Source organism: Ranitomeya variabilis, chromosome 7, assembly GCF_051348905.1.
Source record: "Ranitomeya variabilis isolate aRanVar5 chromosome 7, aRanVar5.hap1, whole genome shotgun sequence".
NCBI lineage: Eukaryota > Metazoa > Chordata > Amphibia > Anura > Dendrobatidae > Ranitomeya > Ranitomeya variabilis.
Genome location: NC_135238.1, coordinates 10,030,871 through 10,055,830, shown reverse-complemented (window position 1 = coordinate 10,055,830; position 24,960 = coordinate 10,030,871). Strand labels below are relative to the sequence as shown.

The window sequence follows — 24,960 nt, the reverse complement described above, 5'->3', positions numbered from 1 at the left end:
CTGTGTCTTGCTCAGTGGTGGTCGGGCTCAGCCTCTTCACCTCGGCCTTGTCTCTGAGCACCTTGTACTTCTGTGTCTTGCTCAGTGGTGGTCGGGCTCGGCCTCTTCTCCTCGGCCGTCTCTGAGCACCGTGTACTTCTGTGTCTTGTCCAGTGGTGGTCGGGCTCAGCCTCCTCTCCTCGGCCGTGTCTCTGAGCACGTTGCGTTGTACTTCTGTGTCTTGCTCAGTGGTGGTCGGGCTCAGCCTCCTCACCTGGGCCGTGTCTCTGAGCACTGAACACCTTGTACTTCTGTGTATTGCTCAGTGGTGGTCGGGCTCGGCCTCCTCACCTCGGCCCTGTTTCTGAGCACCTTGTACTTCTGTGTCTTGCTCAGTGGTGGTCGGGCTCAGCCTCCTCACCTCGGCCATGTCTCTGAGCACTGAACACCTTGTACTTCTGTGTCTTGCTCAGTGGTGGTCGGGCTCGGCCTCCTCACCTTGGCCGTTTCTCTGAGCACCTTGTACTTCTGTGTCTTGCTCAGTGGTGGTCGGGCTCAGCCTCCTCTCCTCAGCCGTGTCTCTGAGCACCTTGTACTTCTGTGTCTTGCTCAGTGGTGGTCGGGCTCGGCCTCCTCTCCTCGGCCGTGTCTCTGAGCACCTTGTACTTCTGTGTCTTGCTCAGTGGTGGTCGGGCTCGGCCTCCTCTCCTCGGCCGTGTCTCTGAGCACCATGTACTTCTGTGTCTTGCTCAGTGGTGGTCAGGCTCAGCCTCCTCACCTCGGCCGTGTCTCTGAGCACCTTGTACTTCTGTGTCTTGCTCAGTGGTGGTCGGGCTCGGCCTCCTCTCCACGGCCGTGTCTCTGAGCACCTTGTACTTCTGTGTCTTGCTCAGTGGTGGTCGGGCTCAGCCTCCTCACCTCGGCCCTGTCTCTGAGCACCGAACACCTTGTACTTCTGTGCAGGGTGGATTGATTTAAATCATGCCGATTTAAATCATGATTTAAATCACGATTTAAATCAAAAGATTTTTTTCTATTTAAATCGGATCGATTTAAATCATGATTTTAATCATGATTTAAATCACTGATTTAAATCAAAAGGTTTTTTTTAATATAAATCACGATTAAAATGAGAAGTGAGAGCAGTGCGCATGTGCGCCCATAGTTACACGGACGAAACTAGGGGCAACGATCTAACGCCAGGGTGAGGGGGGGACCCCAAAGTAAGTAAAAATCTTTTTTGTTTTACTATATGGCAATAGGTAGGTGTTTAAAAGCAGCATGTCTTAATTGTATAAGCTATTAATAGCCTCCACATTTTGTTCATACTGCCCCTTTAATTCCACACTTCTAGCTTGGTTTCACTTTTGGTTTAGTTTCTTTTTCCATTCAGTTGACATGCCCAAACTTGTTGGATAGTCAGCAGTACTTGGCTGTAGTAACAATCAAACTTCATAAGTGATCTGTGTGAGCCATGGCAGGTCGTAAGAGAGACCCTATTTGGGTTCATTTTGTTGAGATGCCAGCAGCAGATCTTGGAAAGAAAGGTGCAAGAGCAAAGTGCAAATACTGTCAAAAGGATATCCAAGGACTTGTTTGCCGTTTGAAATCACATTATGAAAACTGCAACCAGAAGGGAAATGAAGATGTTGATAGTGAAGTGTTTCTTTGGTCATCTTCATCACCGCACTTCTCATGATGTTGCCTCATTCACGCCACCAGGCCTTGCATCTCTTTGTTGCATCGTTTGCATTTTGCACGCATGCCTGCCTTACCGATAGGCGAAGGAGCTTCATTAAAATATTCCCAAACTGGGTCTCTTTTACGGCCTGCTGCCATTATAAGGAAAGAATGTAATAAACCTCAGATCGTACACACAAACAGATCCAGACTTGTCTGTCTGTGGCTATGCTGCAGTATTGTGCTCAAAGTTTCACTTTCATTTTTTTGTCTGCGTGCCCTTCCTCCTCAAAACACTTAGATTCACATTCTTCTTGTGTTGTGCAGATCTATTCCACTCCAAACAATCAGAAACATATTGTCTAACTTCTTGGACTTGGCACTGAAGGGGTTGATTCTGTATTCATAGGTTTGTAGAACAATAGGATTAAGGTCTTTTTCTCAACTCTGTTCATGTTGTAACATTTTTGCCATGAAGAAGAGGCTGGGACCTCTGCGGATTCAAATTCAGTTTTGAGAACTGCGTAAGTAAAGCGAGCGTCTGTGATAATATAGGAGAGAAACTGCCCACTAATCCTACAGAAACCTCTGGAAGAGCATGGCATTGTGAATGTTACACATATACAGCCTTTATTCTACTGAGTTAAACAACTCAGCTTTATCTCATGATGGAAGAACTTTGGATGGTAAAATATTTTCCTCAAAAAGCAGTTTATTGAAAAAAATCCGATTTAAATAAAAAAAATCCGATTTAAATAAAAAAAATCCGATTTTTTTGATTTTTTTTAAAAAACATTGATTTTTATCCACCCTGCTTCTGTGTCTTGCTCAGTGGTGGTCGGGCTCAGCCTCCTCACCTCGGCCGTGTCTCTGAGCACTGAACACCTTGTACTTCTGTGTCTTCCTCAGTGGTGGTCGGGCTCTGCCTCCTCACCTCGGCCGTGTCTCTGAGCACCTTGTACTTCTGTGTCTTGCTCAGTGGTGGTCGGGCTCGGCCTCCTCTCCTCAGCCGTGTCTCTGAGCACCTTGTACTTCTGTGTCTTGCTCAGTGGTGGTCTGGCTCGGCCTCCTCTCCTCGGCCTTTTCTCTGAGCACCTTGTACTTCTGTGTCTTCCCCAGTGGTGGTCGGGCTCAGACTCCTCTCCTCGGCTGTGTCTCTGAGCACCTTGTGCTTCTGTGTCTTGCTCAGTGGTGGTCGGGCTCAGCCTCCTCACCTCGGCTATGTCTCTGAGCACCTTGTGCTTCTGTGTCTTGCTCAGTGGTGGTCGGGCTCAGCCTCTTCACCTCGGCCTTGTCTCTGAGCACCTTGTGCTTCTGTGTCTTGCTCAGTGGTGGTCGGGCTTGGCCTCTTCTCCTCGGCCATCTCTGAGCACCTTGTACTTCTGTGTCTTGCTCAGTGGTGGTCGGGCTCAGCCTCCTCACCTCGGCCATGTCTCTGAGCACTGAACACCTTGTACTTCTGTGTCTTCCTCAGTGGTGGTCGGGCTCAGCCTCCTCACCTCGGCTATGTCTCTGAGCACCTTGTACTTCTGTGTCTTGCTCAGTGGTGGTCGGGCTCAGCCTCCTCTCCTCAGCCGTGTCTCTGAGCACCTTGTACTTCTGTGTCTTGCTCAGTGGTGGTCGGGCTCGGCCTCCTCTCCTCGGCCTTGTCTCTGAGCACCTTGTACTTCTGTGTCTTGCTCAGTGGTGGTCGGGCTCAGCCTCCTCACCTCGGCCCTGTCTCTGAGCACCGAACACCTTGTACTTCTGTGTCTTGCTCAGTGGTGGTCGGGCTCAGCCTCCTCACCTCGGCCGTGTCTCTGAGCACTGAACACCTTGTACTTCTGTGTCTTGCTCAGTGGTGGTCGGGCTCGGCCTCCTCTCCTCGGCCGTGTCTCTGAGCACCATGTACTTCTGTGTCTTGCTCAGTGGTGGTCGGGCTCGGCCTCCTCTCCTCGGCCGTGTCTCTGAGCACCATGTACTTCTGTGTCTTGCTCAGTGGTGGTCGGGCTCAGCCTCCTCTCCTCAGCCGTGTCTCTGAGCACCTTGTGCTTCTGTGTCTTGCTCAGTGGTGGTCGGGCTCAGCCTCTTCACCTCGGCCTTGTCTCTGAGCACCTTGTGCTTCTGTGTCTTGCTCAGTGGTGGTCGGGCTCAGCCTCCTCACCTCGGCCCTGTCTCTGAGCACCGAACACCTTGTGCTTCTGTGTCGTGCTCAGTGGTGGTCGGGCTCAGCCTCCTCACCTCGGCTATGTCTCTGAGCACCTTGTACTTCTGTGTCTTGCTCAGTGGTGGTCGGGCTCAGCCTCTTCACCTCGGCCTTGTCTCTGAGCACCTTGTACTTCTGTGTCTTGCTCAGTGGTGGTCGGGCTCGGCCTCTTCTCCTCGGCCGTCTCTGAGCACCGTGTACTTCTGTGTCTTGTCCAGTGGTGGTCGGGCTCAGCCTCCTCTCCTCGGCCGTGTCTCTGAGCACGTTGCGTTGTACTTCTGTGTCCTGCTCAGTGGTGGTCGGGCTCAGCCTCCTCACCTGGGCCGTGTCTCTGAGCACTGAACACCTTGTACTTCTGTGTATTGCTCAGTGGTGGTCGGGCTCGGCCTCCTCACCTCGGCCCTGTTTCTGAGCACCTTGTACTTCTGTGTCTTGCTCAGTGGTGGTCGGGCTCAGCCTCTTCACCTCGGCCATGTCTCTGAGCACTGAACACCTTGTACTTCTGTGTCTTGCTCAGTGGTGGTCGGGCTCGGCCTCCTCACCTTGGCCGTTTCTCTGAGCACCTTGTACTTCTGTGTCTTGCTCAGTGGTGGTCGGGCTCAGCCTCCTCTCCTCAGCCGTGTCTCTGAGCACCTTGTACTTCTGTGTCTTGCTCAGTGGTGGTCGGGCTCGGCCTCCTCTCCTCGGCCGTGTCTCTGAGCACCTTGTACTTCTGTGTCTTGCTCAGTGGTGGTCGGGCTCGGCCTCCTCTCCTCGGCCGTGTCTCTGAGCACCATGTACTTCTGTGTCTTGCTCAGTGGTGGTCAGGCTCAGCCTCCTCACCTCGGCCGTGTCTCTGAGCACCTTGTACTTCTGTGTCTTGCTCAGTGGTGGTCGGGCTCGGCCTCCTCTCCACGGCCGTGTCTCTGAGCACCTTGTACTTCTGTGTCTTGCTCAGTGGTGGTCGGGCTCAGCCTCCTCACCTCGGCCCTGTCTCTGAGCACTGAACACCTTGTACTTCTGTGTCTTCCTCAGTGGTGGTCGGGCTCGGCCTCCTCACCTCGGCCGTGTCTCTGAGCACCTTGTACTTCTGTGTCTTGCTCAGTGGTGGTCGGGCTCGGCCTCCTCTCCTCAGCCGTGTCTCTGAGCACCTTGTACTTCTGTGTCTTGCACAGTGGTGGTCTGGCTCGGCCTCCTCTCCTCGGCCTTTTCTCTGAGCACCTTGTACTTCTGTGCCTTCCCCAGTGGTGGTCGGGCTCAGACTCCTCTCCTCGGCTGTGTCTCTGAGCACCTTGTGCTTCTGTGTCTTGCTCAGTGGTGGTCGGGCTCAGCCTCTTCACCTCGGCCTTGCCTCTGAGCACCTTGTACTTCTGTGTCTTGCTCAGTGGTGGTCGGGCTTGGCCTCTTCTCCTCGGCCATCTCTGAGCACCTTGTACTTCTGTGTCTTGCTCAGTGGTGGTCGGGCTCAGCCTCCTCACCTCGGCCATGTCTCTGAGCACTGAACACCTTGTACTTCTGTGTCTTCCTCAGTGGTGGTCGGGCTCAGCCTCCTCTCCTCAGCCGTGTCTCTGAGCACCTTGTACTTCTGTGTCTTGCTCAGTGGTGGTCGGGCTCGGCCTCCTCTCCTCGGCCTTGTCTCTGAGCACCTTGTACTTCTGTGTCTTGCTCAGTGGTGGTCGGGCTCAGCCTCCTCACCTCGGCCCTGTCTCTGAGCACCGAACACCTTGTACTTCTGTGTCTTGCTCAGTGGTGGTCGGGCTCAGCCTCCTCACCTCGGCCGTGTCTCTGAGCACTGAACACCTTGTACTTCTGTGTCTTCCTCAGTGGTGGTCGGGCTCGGCCTCCTCACCTCGGCCGTGTCTCTGAGCACCTTGTACTTCTGTGTCTTGCTCAGTGGTGGTCGGGCTCGGCCTCCTCTCCTCGGCCGTGTCTCTGAGCACCATGTACTTCTGTGTCTTGCTCAGTGGTGGTCGGGCTCAGCCTCCTCTCCTCAGCCGTGTCTCTGAGCACCTTGTACTTCTGTGTCTTGCTCAGTGGTGGTCGGGCTCGGCCTCCTCTCCTCGGCCGTGTCTCTGAGCACCATGTACTTCTGTGTCTTGTCCAGTGGTGGTCGGGCTCAGCCTCCTCTCCTCGGCCGTGTCTCTGAGCACTGAACACCTTGTACTTCTGTGTATTGCTCAGTGGTGGTCGGGCTCGGCCTCCTCACCTCGGCCCTGTCACTGAGCACCACCTTGTACCTCTGTGTCTTGCTCAGTGGTGGTCGGGCTCAGCCTCCTCACCTCGGCCATGTCTCTGAGCACTGAACACCTTGTACTTCTGTGTCTTGCTCAGTGGTGGTCGGGCTCGGCCTCCTCACCTCGGCCGTGTCTCTGAACACCTTGTACTTCTGTGTCTTGCTCAGTGGTGGTCGGGCTCAGCCTCCTCTCCTCAGCCATGTCTCTGAGCACCTTGTACTTCTGTGTCTTGCTCAGTGGTGGTCGGGCTCAGCCTCCTCTCCTCAGCCGTGTCTCTGAGCACCTTGTACTTCTGTGTCTTGCTCAGTGGTGGTCGGGCTCAGCCTCCTCTCCTCGGCCGTGTCTCTGAGCACCTTGTACTTCTGTGTCTTGCTCAGTGGTGGTCGGGCTCGGCCTCCTCTCCTCGGCCGTGTCTCTGAGCACCTTGTACTTCTGTGTCTTGCTCAGTTGTGGTCGGGCTCGGCCTCCTCTCCTCGGCCGTGTCTCTGAGCACCATGTATTTCTGTGTCTTGCTCAGTGGTGGTCGGGCTCAGCCTCCTCTCCTCGGCCGTGTCTCTGAGCACCTTGTACTTCTGTGTCTTGCTCAGTTGTGGTCGGGCTCGGCCTCCTCTCCTCGGCCGTGTCTTTGAGCACCATGTAATTCTGTGTCTTGCTCAGTGGTGGTCGGGCTCAGCCTCCTCTCCTCGGCCGTGTCTCTGAGCACCTTGTACTTCTGTGTCTTGCTCAGTGGTGGTCGGGCTCGGCCTCCTCTCCTCGGCCGTGTCTCTGAGCACCATGTACTTCTTTGTCTTGCTCAGTGGTGGTCGGGCTCAGCCTCCTCACCTCGGCCATGTCTCTGAGCACTGAACACCTTGTACTTCTGTGTCTTGCTGAGTGGTGGTCGGGCTCGGCCTCCTCTCCTCGGCCGTGTCTCTGAGCACCATGTACTTCTGTGTCTTGCTCAGTGGTGGTCGGGCTCGGCCTCCTCTCCTCGGCCGTGTCTCTGAGCACCATGTAATTCTGTGTCTTGCTCAGTGGTGGTCGGGCTCAGCCTCCTCACCTTGGCCGTTTCTCTGAACACCTTGTACTTCTGTGTCTTGCTCAGTGGTGGTCGGGCTCAGCCTCCTCTCCTCGCCGTGTCTCTGAGCACCTTGTACTGTGTCTTGCTCAGTGGTGGTCGGGCTCGGCCTCCTCTCCTCGGCCGTGTCTCTGAGCACCTTGTACTTCTGTGTCTTGCTCAGTGGTGGTCGGGCTCGGCCTCCTCTCCTCGGCCGTGTCTCTGAGCACCATGTACTTCTGTGTCTTGCTCAGTGGTGGTCGGGCTCGGCCTCCTCTCTTCGGCCGTGTCTCTGAGCACCATGTACTTCTTTGTCTTGCTCAGTGGTGGTCGGGCTCGGCCTCCTCACCTCGGTCGTGTCTCTGTGTACCTTGTACTTTTGGCCTCCAGAGAGGCTGCAGCTCTGGAATATCTCAGCTCTCTTTCTGTGGCTTTTTTTCACTCTTGTTTTTCTCTCTGGTGACTGATAGCTTTTTCCCATTCTGTGATCTCCCCAATATCTGACAAACTCAGAATTTCTGTGTCCTCTGTAGACTCGGAACAATCTGTGACTTTTCAGAGTCAGGAAATCTTTTTTTATAGCCCATTTTGCCTGAGGGAACACATGCTGCCCAATAATGCTGCACCCCGTGTGTGTGATAGATATGAGGGGCTGTGCACGTAATGTATGAGGGATGCTGGAGGTGATTGGGTGCGGGCGTTATATAGGATGCTGAGTATACAGGGTTTCTCCCAGAAAATTATTACGGTTACACATGTTTGTTTCCTTTGTATGTATTGGGGGAAAAAAGGCAAATTGAAGATAATTTCACACTAAACCACAAAATTGTTGGCACCTTTCCAAAACTGTGGGTAAACAACTTTATTTCCAGCATGTGATGCTCGTTCACATTCACCTGTGGCAAGTAACAGGTGTGGGCAATATTAAAATCTCACCTGAAACGAGATAAAAAGGGGAGACGTTGACTCAGTCTTTCTTTGTGTGTCTGTGTGTGCCACACTATGCATTGAGAACAGACAAATGAGAAGAGAACTGTCTGAGGACTTGAACCAAAATTATTGAACCATATCATCAATGTCAAGGTTACAAGTCCATCTCCAGAGATCTTGATGTTCCTTTGTCCACGGTGACGCAATATAATCAAGAATTTTACAACCCATGGTACTTTAGCTACCATATTTTTTTTTTACTTTTAGATCCACTTTTTCCTGAGAATTTGGTAGGAAAATGAGGGGGTGTCTTATAGTCTGAGTACCGGGGAAGCAGCGGCTGCGGCTCGGGTCACAGCAGGCGAAGTAGGGTCACCGCTGTAGGAAGCTGGCGGCAGCAGGAGTTGAGTCCTGAGCTAGGAGGAGAAGGTGTCATGGCAGGGCGAAACAGGAGCGGAGTGCCTGCTTCACTCATTGACCTCGTGGTGGGCTTCAGGAAAATGACGCTGTTTTCAGCGCAGATTTAGATCTCGGCTCAGTGACGCGCCGAAATTTCAATATGTGCATGTTCCGCCTCCGCTGTTATTGTATCGAAGACCGTCGGGAGATCAGTGTGCGCAGCAGAGACCCCTCCTCCTAGTCCAGTACCCTCAACATCGCCCTACTCCTGTCATATGACGTAAATGTGACCCTGCCTTCTGTGACCCTGCTCCTCCAGCGGCGCCCATCGGTAAGCTACATTTGGACTGTAAGACGCACCTGTGGCCCGTGACATGCCTGATCCTGATGATACTTTAAAATACTGTAATCTACGTCGACGACAGAGAAAAATTGATGAAAGGTTGCAAGTCAGGATAGTCCGGATGGTGGATTATCAACCCCAATCAAGATCCAAAGAAGTTCAAGCTGTCCTGCCCGCTCAGGGTGATCAGTGTCGGCACAAGATATTCCTCCACGTGGGAATGAAATTAAACGCTATGGCAGGAGACCCCGGAGTACCCCACTGCTGACACAGAGACAAAAAAAACTAGACAGCAGACCAAGATAGAACTTTTTGGTAAAACACATCATTCTACTGTTTACCAAAAACAGAATGAGACCTATAAAGAAAAGAACACAGCACCTATAGTCAAGTATGGTGGAGGTTTGAGGTTGTTTTGCTGCCTCTGGCACTGTGAGAGAATGGGAGAAAGAGAGGGAATGTTTTAAGACATTTTTATTACTTCAAAGTCAAAAGTTTCCATCCATTTCATTAGTATTTGGAACCATTGCCCTTACACTGAATGACTTGGGTCAGACGTTTGGGATCTCCTTCCACAAGCTTCTCACTATAGTTGGTTGGAATTTGGGCCAATTCCTCCTGACAAAACTGGTGTTACTGATCCAGGTTTGTAGGTCGTCTTTCTCGCATCGGACTTTTCAGCTTTGCCCGTAAATTTTCCATAGGATTGAGATTAGGGCTTTGTGATGACCGCTCCAACACATTGAGTTTGTTATCCTGAAGCCACTTTGTTACCATTTTGGCAGTATACTTCAGGCCATTGTCCATTTGGAAGACCCATTTCCACCCAAGCTTTAACTTCCTGGCTGATGCCTTGAGATATTTCTTCAGTATTGCCACATGATTTTCTTTTCTCATAATGTCATCTATTTTGTGAAATGCACCAGTCCTTCCTGCAGAAAAACAACCCGACAACATGATGCTGCCACCACCGTGTTTCACAGTGGGGATGGTGTTCTTAGGCTTCAAAGCTTCTCCCTTTTTCCTTCAAAGGTAAGGATGGTCATTATGCCCAAAAAGTTCAATTTTAGTTTCATCAGACCACAGGACATGTCTCCAGAAATTAAGGTCTTTGTTCCTGTGTGCACTTACAGACATTAATCTATTTTTTTTGTTTCTTTTGGAGTAATGCTTCTTCCTGGCAGAGTGGCCTTCCTGCCCATGTTGATACAGTACTCGTTTCACTGTGGATAGTGACACAATCTTACCAGCTTCCGCCATCATCTTCACAAGGTCTTTTGCTTTTGTCCTTGGGTTGATATGCACATGTCCGACCAAAGCACGATCATCTCTGGGACACAGAACCCATCTCCTTCCTGAGCGGTATGATGGCTGGACATTCCCATCTTGTTTGTACTTGCATATACCGTATTTTTCGGCATATAAGACGCACTTTTTCCCCAAAAAAATTGTGAGGAAAATGGGGGGTGCGTCTTATATTTGGAACGCAGGCTTACCGGCATTGTGGCGGCGACAGAGGTGCGGGCATGATGTGGCACGGTGAGCTGTATGGCGTGAGCAGGTCCCATCCATATTTGAGGTGAATCCGCGGCCCGGTATTGATGGAGAGCAGCAGCGCTGGTGAGTTACGGTATTTTCCGGTGGCGGCGGCCATCTTGCTGAGGCCGCGCGTGCGCAGATTCACTACTCTGCGTCACAGGGCTTCAGGAAAATGGCCGCGGGAGGCCGCGCGTGCGCAGATGGAGATCGCGGCGGCCATTTTCCTGAAGCCCTGGGACGCAGAGTAGTGAATCTGCGCACGCGCGGCCTCAGCAAGATGGCTTCCGCCACCGGAAAATACCGTAACTCACCAGCGCTGCTGCTCTCCATCAATACCGGGCCGCGGATTCACCTCAAATATGGATGGGACCTGCTCACGCCATACAGCTCACCGTGCCACATCATGCCCGCACCTCTGTCGCCGCCACAATGCCGGTAAGCCCGCCGCCTCCAGGAAAACCACCCAGCTCTGCTGCTCTCCTTCACTACTGCTGTGACGTCACCTCAAATGTGGAAGGGACCCTGGCCGCTGCCACCTGAGGAAGTGACCGCATGTCTGCGACCGCCACAGCAACCTCCCCATGGACACCAGGCCATGGCGTCGCCCACCTAAGCAGGATGGGACCCTGCTCAGGTGCACGCCGTTCCGCCCACCGCACCTCAGCATCACCTCACCTCTGCCACCACCATGCCTCCTGTGACCCTGCTCTGCCACTGCCTGCCCTCAGGTAAGAGATCTTAAATTCGGACAATAAGACGGACCCCCATCTTATAAAAAAATATTTTTTTCTGCATTTTTCACCCCAAATTTGGGGTGCGTCTTATATTATGGTGCGTCTTATATGCCGAAAAATACGGTAATTGTTTGTACAGATGAACGAGTCACCTTCAGATATCTAGAAATTGTACCCAAGGATGAGCCAGACTTGGTCAAGTCCACAATTCTCTTCCTGATATCTTGGCTGATGTCTTGATGCTACACAAAGAAGCAGTGTGTTTCAGGTGTGCATTAAAATACATCCACAGGTGTGACTCCTATGTTGACAAAAAAACATCAGAAGCTTCAAAACACACATCATCATATGGGCAGTCCAGAATAGTTTACAGGCCTAGTAATCTTAAATCTTAGTGTATGGAAACTTCTGACTTTGCAGTAAGTAACAACAATGCCTTAAAACCTTCTGTCTCTCATTATTCTGGCATTTGGCAAATATTAATAATTATGGTAATCCTAATTGTCCTAAAACGGGAAAGGTTTATTCTGATTTCATGTCAGATATTGAGAGAAACCTGCAGATGTGTCTTCATATAGAGTGGATGGAAACTTCTCGTGTCATTTGTACGCCCAATTTGCCTTTTTATCCTGGTTTTTGTGTTGTTCCAATACACACAAAGGAAATAAACGTGTAACAAAATATATGTAATTGTAATCGTGAGAAATACTTCATTTTCTGGAACAATTTCACGGAAGCTAACCGGGGCTGTGGAGTCAGTCGGAGGCTTACCGATTCCACAGCCCTGATGCCAACACTAGTCGGCCGAGACTGTATAAGGGTGCAAACGCGGAGAATGCCGGATCTCGGGCACAGTCCTGCGTGTCGCTGTGCTGCCTCTTCCCCATTTTTGTATTTTCCACCGTTTCCTTCATTACAATCTACAACTTCCAAGGACGATTCCCAGCCTTCTGGTGCCGGCAGTGTCCTTGCTTAGCGCCCTCTGTGCCAGTCTCGCCAGTCTTATCTATTATACCACAGTTGTGAACGGGGCAGAGGCTTCTTAATGAGGGCACCCCACTGGTATATGTCCGAGTGAGACGCTGGGCACCTATAGCGTCAGGGTGGCACCTCTCTGTTCTGGCTACTGAACACCTTTCTTGTCCTGCAGGTCGGTGACTGACCCCCGAGATGGCAAACGTGTCGCACTTAAGAAGATGCCAAATGTCTTCCAGAACCTAGTGTCCTGCAAGCGAGTGTTCAGGGAGCTGAAAATGCTCTGCTTCTTCAAGCATGACAACGTAAGAAGCGGGCGCTCGGGCTGAGGGGCATCGCGGGTGGGCACACGTGGGATAAGGCGGACGAGTGTGGTACAGTTATATAGTCTGCCCACGATGACTTGTACCCTCTGCCCGAGATTGATGGAACATATTTGTGCCTACGTATTGCATGCCTGTATCACTGGCGCTGGGCAGGTGGCACAACTAGTCCCGACCTTTACAAATCTGGTGGGGTGAGAAATACGTGACCGGCTCTGCTCACAACCCACTGGGATCCAACATGAGTGCTAGTGGGTGTGAGGACTACCGGGGCTGGACACACAGATCTTAGCAGGTTTTTGTGCTGGACTTTGGCAGTGCGACTGTCGGGAGGAAGATGGGCAATAGTCGTATATGTCTGACCACTCTGCTGTTTTGTTGCAGGTCCTGTCCGCCCTCGATATTCTGCAGCCCCCACAGATCGACTGCTTTGAAGAGATGTATCCTGAGTCAGCTGGGGTGTGTGTGTTGGGTACGGGGCGATTGACTGGGGGGTGGGTGGAGCTGCCCATTAGGTGGCACTATGGTAGCTGGACAGATGGGGGCGCTGTGCCGCTCTGCCTGTTGGGTCTGTCACAATGTATCCAGGGCTCCAGACTGATACATTGTAACCATCAGACGCAGAGACGTTCTGGCCCCCGATGCTCTGGATACATTGTAACCATCAGACGCAGAGACGTTCTGGCCCCCGATGCTCTGGATACATTGTAGCCATCAGACGCAGAGACGTTCCGGCCCCCGATTCTCTGGATACATTGTAACCATCAGACACAGACGTTCCAGCCCCCGATGCTCTGGATACATTGTAACCATCAGACACAGACGTTCCGGCCCCCGATGCTCTGGATACATTGTAACCATCAGACGTAGAGACGTTCCGGCCCCCGATGCTCTGGATACATTGTAACCATCAGACACAGAGACGTTCCGGCCCCCGATGCTCTGGATACATTGTAACCATCAGACACAGACCTTCCGGCCCCCGATGCTCTGGATACATTGTAACCATCAGACGCAGAGACGTTCTGGCCCCCGATGCTCTGGATACATTGTAGCCATCAGACGCAGAGACGTTCCGGCCCCCGATTCTCTGGATACATTGTAACCATCAGACACAGACGTTCCAGCCCCCGATGCTCTGGATACATTGTAACCATCAGACACAGACGTTCCGGCCCCCGATGCTCTGGATACATTGTAACCATCAGACGTAGAGACGTTCCGGCCCCCGATGCTCTGGATACATTGTAACCATCAGACACAGAGACGTTCCGGCCCCCGATGCTCTGGATACATTGTAACCATCAGACACAGACCTTCCGGCCCCCGATGCTCTGGATACATTGTAACCATCAGACACAGACATTCCGACCCCCGATGCTCTGGATACATTGTAACCATCAGACGCAGAGACGTTCTGGCCCCCGATGCCCTGGATACATTGTAACAAACCCTGACAATCCTCTTATTGTAGCCGATCTGCAGCATTTGTTTCTTGTGTCCTCTGTAGTTTATTGGAAGTGTACAGTTAGATTGGCAGCGGGGTTACCAGGTCAGGGTGCGTCCATTCTTATACTGTTCAATCACCTTTGACAACAAATATTCCACCAGCAGTAATAGAGGAACGGTACAGCAGAGCTCAGAGAAATGAAGCTCCAGAATATTTACTGCAGCGGACAGGACAGCAGGTGACGAGGCCATTGTAAACCGAATTGTTCCATTCCTGACAGCAAGCAGAGATCTTGACAACGAAATGTAATGACGTAATCTTGGTCCTTCCGTAGAGGTATACATATTATTATTACATATATACTATGACCTTGACTGTGACCTCTGGCAGATACGTCATCACCGAGCTCATGCAGACCGACCTCCACAAAGTCATCGTGTCTCCGCAGCCGCTCAGCGCAGACCACATCAAGGTCTTCCTCTACCAGATATTGCGGGGTGGGTGAGATGGTGGCCGGTGCCCCTGCCCCGGAGGAGCTGGGGGGGATCTGCCGGTATTAACCCTTGTGTTCCTTGCAGGACTGAAGTATCTGCACTCGGCAGGGATCCTGCACAGAGACATCAAGCCGGGGAACCTGCTGGTGAACAGTAACTGCGTGCTGAAGGTCGCGTCCCGCGGCTGTCCCTGTTTTGCCATTTTTCTTGCTTTTTGCTCCTGTTATTTCTATTACCGCTGTATTCCACAACTTATGTTCTGTCCTCCAGTCACATCCAAAGCTGCATTCTCGATCCAATCCCCCCCTTGAATTAGCCTAGCGGACAGACTGGTCGGATTAGTGGACCATGCCGCAATTGCTTATCCGCCAGGTGGGAAATCCTGCAGAGCTAACGGGAAATTGATGCAGCTCTGGATGTAACTGGAGTAGAAGCCCCAGCGTAAGTAGCAGGAACGGTTGCAGCTTTGGTCATGCTGTCTGTCCTCTCCTCAGATCTGCGACTTTGGTTTGGCGCGGGTGGAGGAGCTGGATGAGTCGCAGCACATGACCCAGGAGGTGGTGACCCAGTATTACCGCGCTCCGGAGATCCTCATGGGCAGCCGCCACTATCAGAACGCCATCGACATCTGGTCTGTGGGCTGCATCTTTGCCGAGCTTCTGGGGAGGCGAATCCTGTTCCAGGCGCAGAGTCCGATCCAGCAGGCATGTATAGCGCCCCCCGGTGTGCAAAGTGCACCCTTTACCCTCCAATTGTGCTGTATGACTAGGCAGATCTATGGAGGGCCTGCTCTGTGCAGACGCTGAACCAGCAGGTACAACCAGGTGATAGGAGGTAGCGCTGACCTCACATTTTCTTGCTGCCTCCTACTTGTTCAGGGTCTGTTCTAGGGCTGTGAGCCATACTCTGAAGACACTGAACGTGCAGGTATAACCAAGCAGTGTGAGATGGAGCAGAATCCACACTTCCTTGCTACACCTGCTTTTTTAGTGTCTGCACAGAGCACGGTTCACAGCCTTAGAACAGACCCTGAACAAGTAGGAGGCAGTGGCGAAACGTGAGCTCTCCTCTACTTCACCTTATTCGGCTGCACCTCCTGGTTCAAGGCCTGCACCGAGCGTGAGTCGCAGCCCTAGAAAAGACCATGAACAAGCAGGGGGCAGCAAGAAAATGTCAAGTGTGCTCTGCCTCATATCACCCGGCTGTACCAACCTGTCACAAAGCCTGTCCCTCAGGACGCCCGTGCCTCGGATGCTCATGTATAGGGGGCTCCGGTTCCCGCACGCTCGTCCACTCACCTTTCACAATAAGCTCTGCACTCCCTACAGACTGTTTTCACCCCACGTTTTTTCGTTGTTACTACTCTGTTTTGATAGTGCCTGCACTGGGGCACCCGCTAGCACACACCACCCAGCTTTCCCAAGCACCTGATCGGTCCTCTTCTTGCACTCTGGCATACACAGGGTAACACAACTCAGCCATTCTCGCCCCCGTCAGTTCCGTTTAGAGCAGCGAGGAACAAACTTATTACATTTTATATTTAATGTAGAAAAAGGAGTTCAGCTCTGCAGAACGATGAAATAATAAAGACCTAAATACAGGAAAAATCAGCAACATAAAGGGATAAAGCACAGAAACTTCTGCTGGATCCATGAGAGCCTCTGGTGGAGAACGCCGGGCGAAACATGGACAGATCCGCAACACTGGGGGCTTCTCCTGGGGTCTGACAGATAGATGAGATGTTATAGAGGGTCTCACCGGACCCCTCACTCCTCCCTCCGCTGAGGAAGGAGGACGGCAGATCAGATCCAGGTTTAGTCCTCATTTCTGCTGTGGGTCATGATTTCCCCCAGGATCCTCCTAGAGAAACAATATGGCCGTCATCTCACCAGACCCCCAGCCCTCTATACAGACCACACAGGAGGGTGATAGACCCATAATTCAGGGAGATATCGCGCTCCTGGGGGTCATCAGCTACCGACACTCTTGCGATTTCCTCCCCTATCACAGATACAGCCATGGATTCTGTATAAAACTGAAATAATTCAAAAATCCTTAAAATCTTGCTTTACCCAGTCTTATTTGCGCAGTACAGACAGATCGGCTGCACAAGGTGAAAGTATTGACGCCCCATGCGTTTAGTGGGCATCTGTCAGCAGGATTTTGCTATTAAATCTGTGAGCAGCATAGTATAGAAGAAGAGACCCCGATTCCAGGGATGTATCACTTATAAGGCTACATGGTGTAGTTTCAATACAATTGGTGTTTTATCAGCAGGAGATTATCACTGCAGGACTAGGTGTCTCGTGCCTCCTGGTCCAGCCTCACCCCAACCACTGTTTGGCAGCTTGCTGACAATGCACAGTGTACACAGGAAGCCGCCAATCAGTGGTGTGGGTGGAGTTATTCAGAGAAAGCGGCCAATCAGCGGTGTGGGCAGGGTTATACACAGCCCCGCATTCTGACGTACGTATGTCCTGGTGCGTATGCTGGCCCAGATGTTATGTATGCTGGCCCAGATGGTGCGTATGCTGGCCCAGATGGTGCGTATGCTGGCCCAGATGGTGCGTATGCTGGCCCAGATGGTGCGTATGCTGGCCCAGATGGTGCGTATGCTGGCCCAGATGGTGCGTATGCTGGCCCAGATGGTGCGTATGCTGGCCCACATGGTGCGTATGCTGGCCCACATGGTGCGTATGCTGGCCCACATGGTGCGTATGCTGGCCCAGATGGTACGTATGCCGGCCCAGATGTTACGTATGCCGGCCCAGATGTTACGTGTGCCGGCCCAGATGTTACGTATGCCGGCCCAGATGTTATGTATGCCGGCCCAGACCATACGTATGCTGGCCCAGATGGTGCGTATGCTGGCCCAGATGGTGCGTATGCTGGCCCAGATGGTGCGTATGCTGGCCCAGATGGTGCGTATGCTGGCTCAGATGGTGCGTATGCCGGCCCAGACGGTGCGTATGCCGACCCAGACGGTACGTATGCCGGCCCAGACGGTACGTATGCCGGCCCAGACGGTACGTATGCCGGCCCAGACGGTACGTATGCCGGCCCAGACGGTACGTATGCCGGCCCAGACGGTACGTATGCCGGCCCAGACGGTACGTATGCCGGCCCAGACGGTACGTATGCCGGCCCAGACGGTACGTATGCCGGCCCAGACGGTACGTATGCCGGCCCAGACGGTACGTATGCCGGCCCAGACGGTACGTATGCCGGCCCAGACGGTACGTATGCCGGCCCAGACGGTACGTATGCCGGCCCAGACGGTGCGTATGCCGGCCCAGACGGTGCGTATGCCGGCCCAGACGGTGCGTATGCCGGCCCAGACGGTGCGTATGCCGGCCCAGACGGTGCGTATGCCGGCCCAGACGGTGCGTATGCCGGCCCAGACGGTGCGTATGCCGGCCCAGACGGTGCGTATGCCGGCCCAGACGGTGCGTATGCCGGCCCAGACGGTGCGTATGCCGGCCCAGACGGTGCGTATGCCGGCCCAGACGGTGCGTATGCCGGCCCAGACGGTGCGTATGCCGGCCCAGACGGTACGTATGCCGGCCCAGACGATACGTATGCTGGCTCAGATGTTATGTATGCTGGCCCAGATGGTCATCTGACACTTTCTCCGTCACACCCCATGTCTGCTCGCCATCAGATAACCTTCTTCACAATGCAGGCAGTAGTCCAGGACCCCCGGCCTCTGATCTGTGTGACTTCTGACAACCTGCTTTTTGAGTGTCTGCAGACACGGAGCAGCAGGTCTGTGGTAGCGATGTGAAGCATGCCCTGTGCAGACTCTGAACCAGCAGGGGATATGAGGCAGCGCAGACGTCCTATTTCCCTGCGGCTCCATCTTGTTCGGGGTCGGTTTCAGGGCTGTGATCCTCGCGCTGCGCAGACACTGAAGCACCAGGAATAACCATGTATTGAGGTGGAGACGCCGCCGTGCGTTCCTGCTCCCTACTTGTTCAGGGTCTGCTGCATTGTGGGAGATGTCGTTTCCTCTGTCGCGGCGTTGTCTTCGGGCCCTGTCTACATGGAGTAAACCTGCTGTGTATTTTGCAGCTGGACCTGATCACCGATCTGTTGGGGACCCCTCCTCTGACTGCCATGCGCTCCGCCTGCGAGGGAGCGAGAGCCCACATCCTGCGCGGCCCGCACAAGCCGGTAATAATCAGCTCTTCTATTGCCATTAAAGGGCCGGCGTCCAGGGGATAAAGCGTAATGATCATACAGTGTTATTTGTCCCCAATACCTCTGCTTGCTGTCGCTGAATGAGGGTGAATACCCGTCCTGACCTAACCTTTTCTGTCGGCAGCCATCCCTCTCTGTCTTGTACATGCTGTCTGGTGAAGCCACCCACGAGGCCGTTCACCTGCTGTGCCGGATGCTGCTGTTTGATCCGGTGAGTCTTGCACCTGCTCCTCAGGGGAGGGACTTGTTGCCATCTGTGGGCGGCGGCTTCACGTCCAGATCGAGGCCTCCCAGTGTAATAATGAGTCCTGTGTCTTCAGATGAAGAGGATCTCTGCTAAGGACGCCCTGGCCCACCCGTACCTGGAGGAGGGGCGCCTCCGTTATCACACGTGCATGTGTCACTGCTGCTATTCCGTGTCCTCCGGACGTGTCTACACTGCAGATTTTGAGCCCACTGCCGGCGACCGGTTTGATGATTCGTATGAGAAAAGCCTCACATCTGTCTGGCAGGTCAAAGGTCAGTGAGCCGAGCGGGGGTCCGGGGGTCCTCACCCGTAGTCAGTGACTAATGCTTCTGTTTTGGCGCAGAGCTGGTTCATCGCTTCATCACAGACCAACAACAGGGCAAGCGGCCTCCTCTGTGTATAAACCCGCACTCGGCCGCGTTCAAGACCTTCATCAGGTGCGCGACCAACGCAATGTACAAGGCGTAGCCTGCACCCCATGGTCAAAAATGTCTGACCCTCACAGCCTACTGTAATGAAGTGTAAGGTCACCCCACGTGGGCCTGTCCCCTGCTGAGGCCCTGGAAATTGTCCCATTACCACCGGCCCATCTCCCCTGAGCCTCTGCCTTGTGGACTGGTCTCTTCCTGACCCCACGACATTACCCCCGACCCATCTCCCATGAGCCCCTGCCTTGTGGACTGGTCTCCTGGACCCCACACCATTACCCCCGGCCCATCTCCCTGGAGCCTCTGCCTTGTGGACTGGTCTCCTGAACCCCACGCCATTACCCCCGGCCCATCTCCCCGGGGCCTCTGCCTTGTGGACTGGTCTTCTGAACCACACGCCCTTACCCCCAGCCCATCTCCCCGGGGCCCCTGCCTTGTGGACTGTTCTCCTGGACCCCACGCCATTACCCGCGGCCCATCTTCCCGGGGCCTCTGCCTTGTGGACTGGTCTTCTGAACCACACGCCCTTACCCCCAGCCCATCTCCCTGGAGCCTCTGCCTTGTGGACTGGTCTCCTGGACCCCACACCATTACCCCCGGTCCATCTTCCCTGAGCCTCTGCCTTGTGGACTGGTCTCCTGAACCCCACGCCATTACCCCCAGCCCATCTCCCTGGAGCCTCTGCCTTGTGGACTGGTCTCCTGGACCCCACGCCATTACCCGCGGCCCATCTCCCCGGGGCCTCTGCCTTGTGAACTGGTCTCCTGAACTCCACGCCGTTACCCCCAGCCCATCTCCCCAGGGCCCCTGCCTTGTGGACTGGTCTCCTGGACCCCACGCCATTACCCCCGGCCCATCTCCTCTGAGCCCCTGCCTTGTGGACTGGTCTCTTCCTGATCCCCACGCCATTACCCCCGGCCCATCTCCTCTGAGCCCCTGCCTTGTGGACTGGTCTCTTCCTGATCCCCACGCCATTACCCCCGGCCCATCTCCTCTGAGCCCCTGCCTTGTGGACTGGTCTCTTCCTGATCCCCACGCCATTACCCCCGGCCCATCTCCCCTGAGCCCCTGCCTTGTGGACTGGTCTCCTGAACCCCACGCCATTACCCCTGGCCCATCTCCCCTGAGCCTCTGCCTTATGGACTGGTCTCCTGCACACCACGCCGTTACCCCCGGCCCATCTCCCCTGAGCCCCTGCCTTGTGGACTGGTCTCTTCCTGAACCCCACGCCATTACCCCCAGCCCATCTCCCCTGAGCCTCTGCCTTGTGGACTGGTCTCCCGGACCCCACGCCGTTACCCCCAACCCATCTCCCCTGAGCCCCTGCCTTGTGGACTGGTCTCTTCCTGACCCCACGCCATTACCCCCGGCCCACCTCCCCTGAGCCCCTGCCTTGTGGACTGGTCTCTTCCTGACCCCACGCCATTACCCCCGACCCATCTCCCCTGAGCCCCTGCCTTGTGGACTGGTCTCCTGAACCCCACGCCATTACCCCCGGCCCATCTCCCCTGAACCTCTGCCTTATGGACTGGTCTCCTGCACACCACGCCGTTACCCCCAGCCCATTTCCCCTGAGCCTCTGCCTTGTTGACTGGTCTCTTCCTGAACCCCACGCCATTACCCCCGGCCCATCTCCCCTGAGCCTCTGCTTTGTGGACTGGTTTCCTGAACACCGCACTCTCTCTCTTACCTTTAAGATCAGCCTCCTCCTGAACGCCTTGTTGTTCCTGCTTTCTATAAAACGTTGTCACCCCTGTATTGTATGTCCTATCTCCTCATCCTGTTGCCTCCCCTGCTGTCTCCAATATCTTCTGATTCCCCATCTTAAAATCTTTCCCTTATCCTGCTGCTCCCCGCCTCTCCGACCCTGCTGCTCCCCGCCTCTCCGACCCTGCTGCTCCCCGCCTCTCCGACCCTGCTGCTCCCCGCCTCTCCGACCCTGCTGCTCCCCGCCTCTCCGACCCTGCTGCTCCCCGCCTCTCCGACCCTGCTGCTCCCCGCCTCTCCGACCCTGCTGCTCCCCGCCTCTCCGACCCTGCTGCTCCCCGCCTCTCCGACCCTGCTGCTCCCCGCCTCTCCGACCCTGCTGCTCCCCGCCTCTCCGACCCTGCTGCTCCCCGCCTCTCCGACCCTGCTGCTCCCCGCCTCTCCGACCCTGCTGCTCCCCGCCTCTCCGACCCTGCTGCTCCCCGCCTCTCCGACCCTGCTGCTCCCCGCCTCTCCGACCCTGCTGCTCCCCGCCTATCCCGACCCTGCTGCTCCCCGCCTCCCCGACCCTGCTGCTCCCCGCCTCTCCGACCCTGCTGCTCCCCGCCTCCCCGACCCTGCTGCTCCCCGCCTCCCCGACCCTGCTGCTCCCCGCCTCTCCGACCCTGCTGCTCCCCGCCTCTCCGACCCTGCTGCTCCCCGCCTCTCCGACCCTGCTGCTCCCCGCCTCTCCGACCCTGCTGCTCCCCGCCTCTCCGACCCTGCTGCTCCCCGCCTCTCCGACCCTGCTGCTGCCCGCCTCTCCGACCCTGCTGCTCCCCGCCTCTCCGACCCTGCTGCTCCCCGCCTCTCCGACCCTGCTGCTCCCCGCCTCTCTGACCCTGCTGCTCCCCGCCTCTCTGACCCTGCTCCTCCCCGACCCTGCTACTCCCCACCTTTCCTTAAACTGTTGCCACCCCTGCCTCATTAGACAAGTCTCCGGTATCTTATAGACATGTAAGCTTCTAACTCTATCTCTAAAGCTCTGCCTCTCCGACCCTGCTGCCCCCGCCTCCGTGGCCCTGCTGCTCCCCGCCTCCGTGGCCTTGCTGCTCCCCGCCTCCGTGGCCCTGCTGCTCCTTGCCTCCGTGGCCCTGCTGCTCCCCGCCTCCGTGGCCCTGCTGCCCCCGCCTCCCTGGCCCTGCTGCTCCCCGCCTCCCTGGCCCTGCTGCTCCCCGCCTCCCTGGCCCTGCTGCTCCCCGCCTCCCTGGCCCTGCTGCTCCCCGCCTCCCTGGCCCTGCTGCTCCCCGCCTCCCTGGCCCTGCTGCTCCCCGCCTCCCTGGCCCTGCTGCTCCCCGCCTCCCTGGCCCTGCTGCTCCCCGCCTCCCTGGCCCTGCTGCTCCCCGCCTCCCTGGCCCTGCTGCTCCCCGCCTCCCTGGCCCTGCTGCTCCCCGCCTCCCTGGCCCTGCTGCTCCCCGCCTCCCTGGCCCTGCTGCTCCCCGCCTCCCTGGCCCTGCTGCTCCCCGCCTCCCTGGCCCTGCTGCTCCCCGCCTCCCTGGCCCTGCTGCTCCCCGCCTCCATGGCCCTGCTGCTCCCCGCCTCCATGGCCCTGCTGCTCCCCGCCTCCATGGCCCTGCTGCTCCCCGCCTCCATGGCCCTGCTGCTCCCCGCCTCCATGGCCCTGCTGCTCCCCGCCTCCATGGCCCTGCTGCTCCCCGCCTCCACGGCCCTGCTGCTCCCCGCCTCCACGGCCCTGCTGCTCCCCGGACTCGCTGCCCCCCGCCTCCCCGGACTTGCTGCCTCCCTGGCCTCCTATTTCCCACCTTCCCGGTTGAGCCGCTCCCCTCTTCACCGTAAACTGTTACCGCCACTGCCGTATAAACTATTAAACCCTTCCTCCTGTGCCCCCGAGTCCTCCCCATCACTTCCTGCAGCCCCTAATGGCGCTCCTCCTCTTCTTAGGTCCACAGCCTGGCATTCCTCAAAGGTTTCCAAGAAGGAGGAGAGATGAGCTGCTCGTCGCCGGAGTTCCTGTAGTCACCGTTCACAGCATGACGTATCCGAGCGTCCTTCCGCTGCTGTCCGTCACTCTCCACCGATCTCCCGCTCGCTCCTGTTCTCTATTATTTCCTGCTTCGTTATAACCCCGCCCCTGAGGAACTGTTCCTATTTTCCCAGAATCCTGTGGGAGATGGCAGTGATTGGCTGAGGCACCTCTATACGGATAAAGGACGCTGTAAATATTTTCTATACGGAGAACCCTCTGCCTTCCCCCCATCACTGCCTTTTGGGGGAGACCCCTGAACTTGGGGGGGTTGCGCTTCCGACGTTGTCAGCACTGGTGTGAAGCGTCACCGCCCCGATTCTCCCGCAAAACTGCGCAAAATGTTTTATTTATTCTACTGATTTAAAGGAGAGAAGAGTAGTAAAACGAAGTGCTCCCATCCCCCCCCCCCCCCCTGTACTGCAGGCGGCCATATTGTGGGCGTGACCAATGGGCGGGGCGTCCCCGGATCATTCCTCAAAGTCGTGCTGCTTCTCTACGTATTGCCTGCAATACAGCCGCTTCCATTGGATGTGGAGGGGGATGGGCGGCTCTGGAACACGGCCTGCTGGGAAATATCGGGTAAATGGCTGCTTTTATATAGAGGAAGCAACAGGGACATCTTAAGGCCTAAGCGGGTGCTGCAGGTTAATACATTTCATTGTTGTTGCTGTAGCGTTTGGATCTCCTGACCTGACAGATGCTTTTGGCAGACGGTAGTCGCCCGTTGCAAAAGATTTCCGGTCTAAACTGGTAATGTTGGGCGACGCTGATCTCGGGTATTTCGCCGCTGATCGCTGCAGATTGCACAGAACACAGGCAGTCCTCTGCTGACATCTTGTGGCCACTGTCTGGTACTGCAGCTGCTGAATATAATGCACTACAGGGGGCACGGAGGCCCCTTAGAAGGGATCGTCGTGCATTTGACTGTTTTTCTCTCCTGTTTTCCCGTTGTTTTTTTGTTTTATAACTTATAACTTGTGTACAGATGTGTATAACGTTGTGTTAGGGCGAATGACGCTGTCACTGTACCTATGGTTTGAAACCCATTCAATAATCTACCTCTTCCAGTAAGTGTTTATTTTTTATGTTTTTTTTCCTTTGGTGATGTTTTTCGTGTTTTTTTTTTTTTGTTTGTTTTGTTTTGTTTTGTTCATTCTTTAATTTCCTAAATGTGAAAAAAACCCAGAATCCCTGAAAACTTGAATTTAGCGTCTTCAGGTTTTATTTAATGATTGTTGGTCTGAGCCGACATCTTAAATAAATTCTGTCCTGCCTTTTACACCGGTCGTGTATTGTGATTTTTACCTTCCCAGTGGTTGAGGGTCCTCAGTAACTGCTGCTGTCCAATACTGTCCTCTGCATGGGCCCCGCGTCCGATCTGTGGCCGGCTACTTCCGGTACTAATGGTGCTTTACATTGCAGGTGAGTCCTGTGACCCAGAAGTACAGAGGCAGAGCTAGCGACAGAACACTGAATGCAGCTCTGGGAGCAACTAGAGGGTGAAAAAGCAGAATAGTGAGTGCAGCTCTGGACGTAACTGGAGTATAATACCAGAAGTAGCAGAATAGTGAGTGCAGCTCTGGACGTCACTGGAGTATAATACCAGAAGTAGCAGAATAGTGAGTGCAGCTCTGGAAGTAACTGGAGTATAATACCAGAAGTATCAGAATAGTGAGTGCAGCTCTTGGGGCAACTGGAGTATGGAGTACCAGAAGTAACAGCAGAATAATGAGTGCAGGTCTGGAAGTAACTGGAGTATAAGGGCATGTGTCCACGTTCAGGATTGCATCAGGATTTGGTCAGGATTTTCCATCAGTATTTGTAAGCCAAAACCAGGAGTGGGTGATAAATACAGAAGTGGTGCAGATGTTTCTATTATACTTTTCCTCTAATTGTTCCACTCCTGGTTTTGGCTTACAAAAACTGATGAAAAATCCTGATGCAATCCTGAACGTGGACACATACCCTAAGAGGAGGAACAGATGAATGAGTGCAGCTCTGGAATAACCGGAGTATAATACCAGAAGTAGCAGCAGAACAGTGAGTGCAGCTCTGGCAGTAATGAGTATAAG

At 54.6% G+C, this 24,960-nt stretch overlaps 1 protein-coding gene across 1 annotated transcript in view; it reads left to right on the top strand.

Moving 5' to 3' along the window:
• LOC143785208 (serine/threonine-protein kinase NLK2) overlaps window positions 1–24,167 on the top strand; it is a 30,346-nt gene extending 6,179 nt beyond the window's left edge. Inside the window, exons 2-11 of the mRNA XM_077273921.1 lie at window positions 12,189–12,318; window positions 12,721–12,776; window positions 14,177–14,283; window positions 14,365–14,450; window positions 14,775–14,984; window positions 18,352–18,453; window positions 18,605–18,691; window positions 18,801–18,999; window positions 19,071–19,164; window positions 22,804–24,167. Coding sequence (XP_077130036.1) covers window positions 12,189–12,318; window positions 12,721–12,776; window positions 14,177–14,283; window positions 14,365–14,450; window positions 14,775–14,984; window positions 18,352–18,453; window positions 18,605–18,691; window positions 18,801–18,999; window positions 19,071–19,164; window positions 22,804–22,852 — 1,120 coding nt within the window. The 3' untranslated portion in view covers window positions 22,853–24,167. The remainder of the gene's footprint in view (window positions 1–12,188; window positions 12,319–12,720; window positions 12,777–14,176; window positions 14,284–14,364; window positions 14,451–14,774; window positions 14,985–18,351; window positions 18,454–18,604; window positions 18,692–18,800; window positions 19,000–19,070; window positions 19,165–22,803) is intronic.
• Window positions 24,168–24,960: the final 793 nt, after the last annotated feature.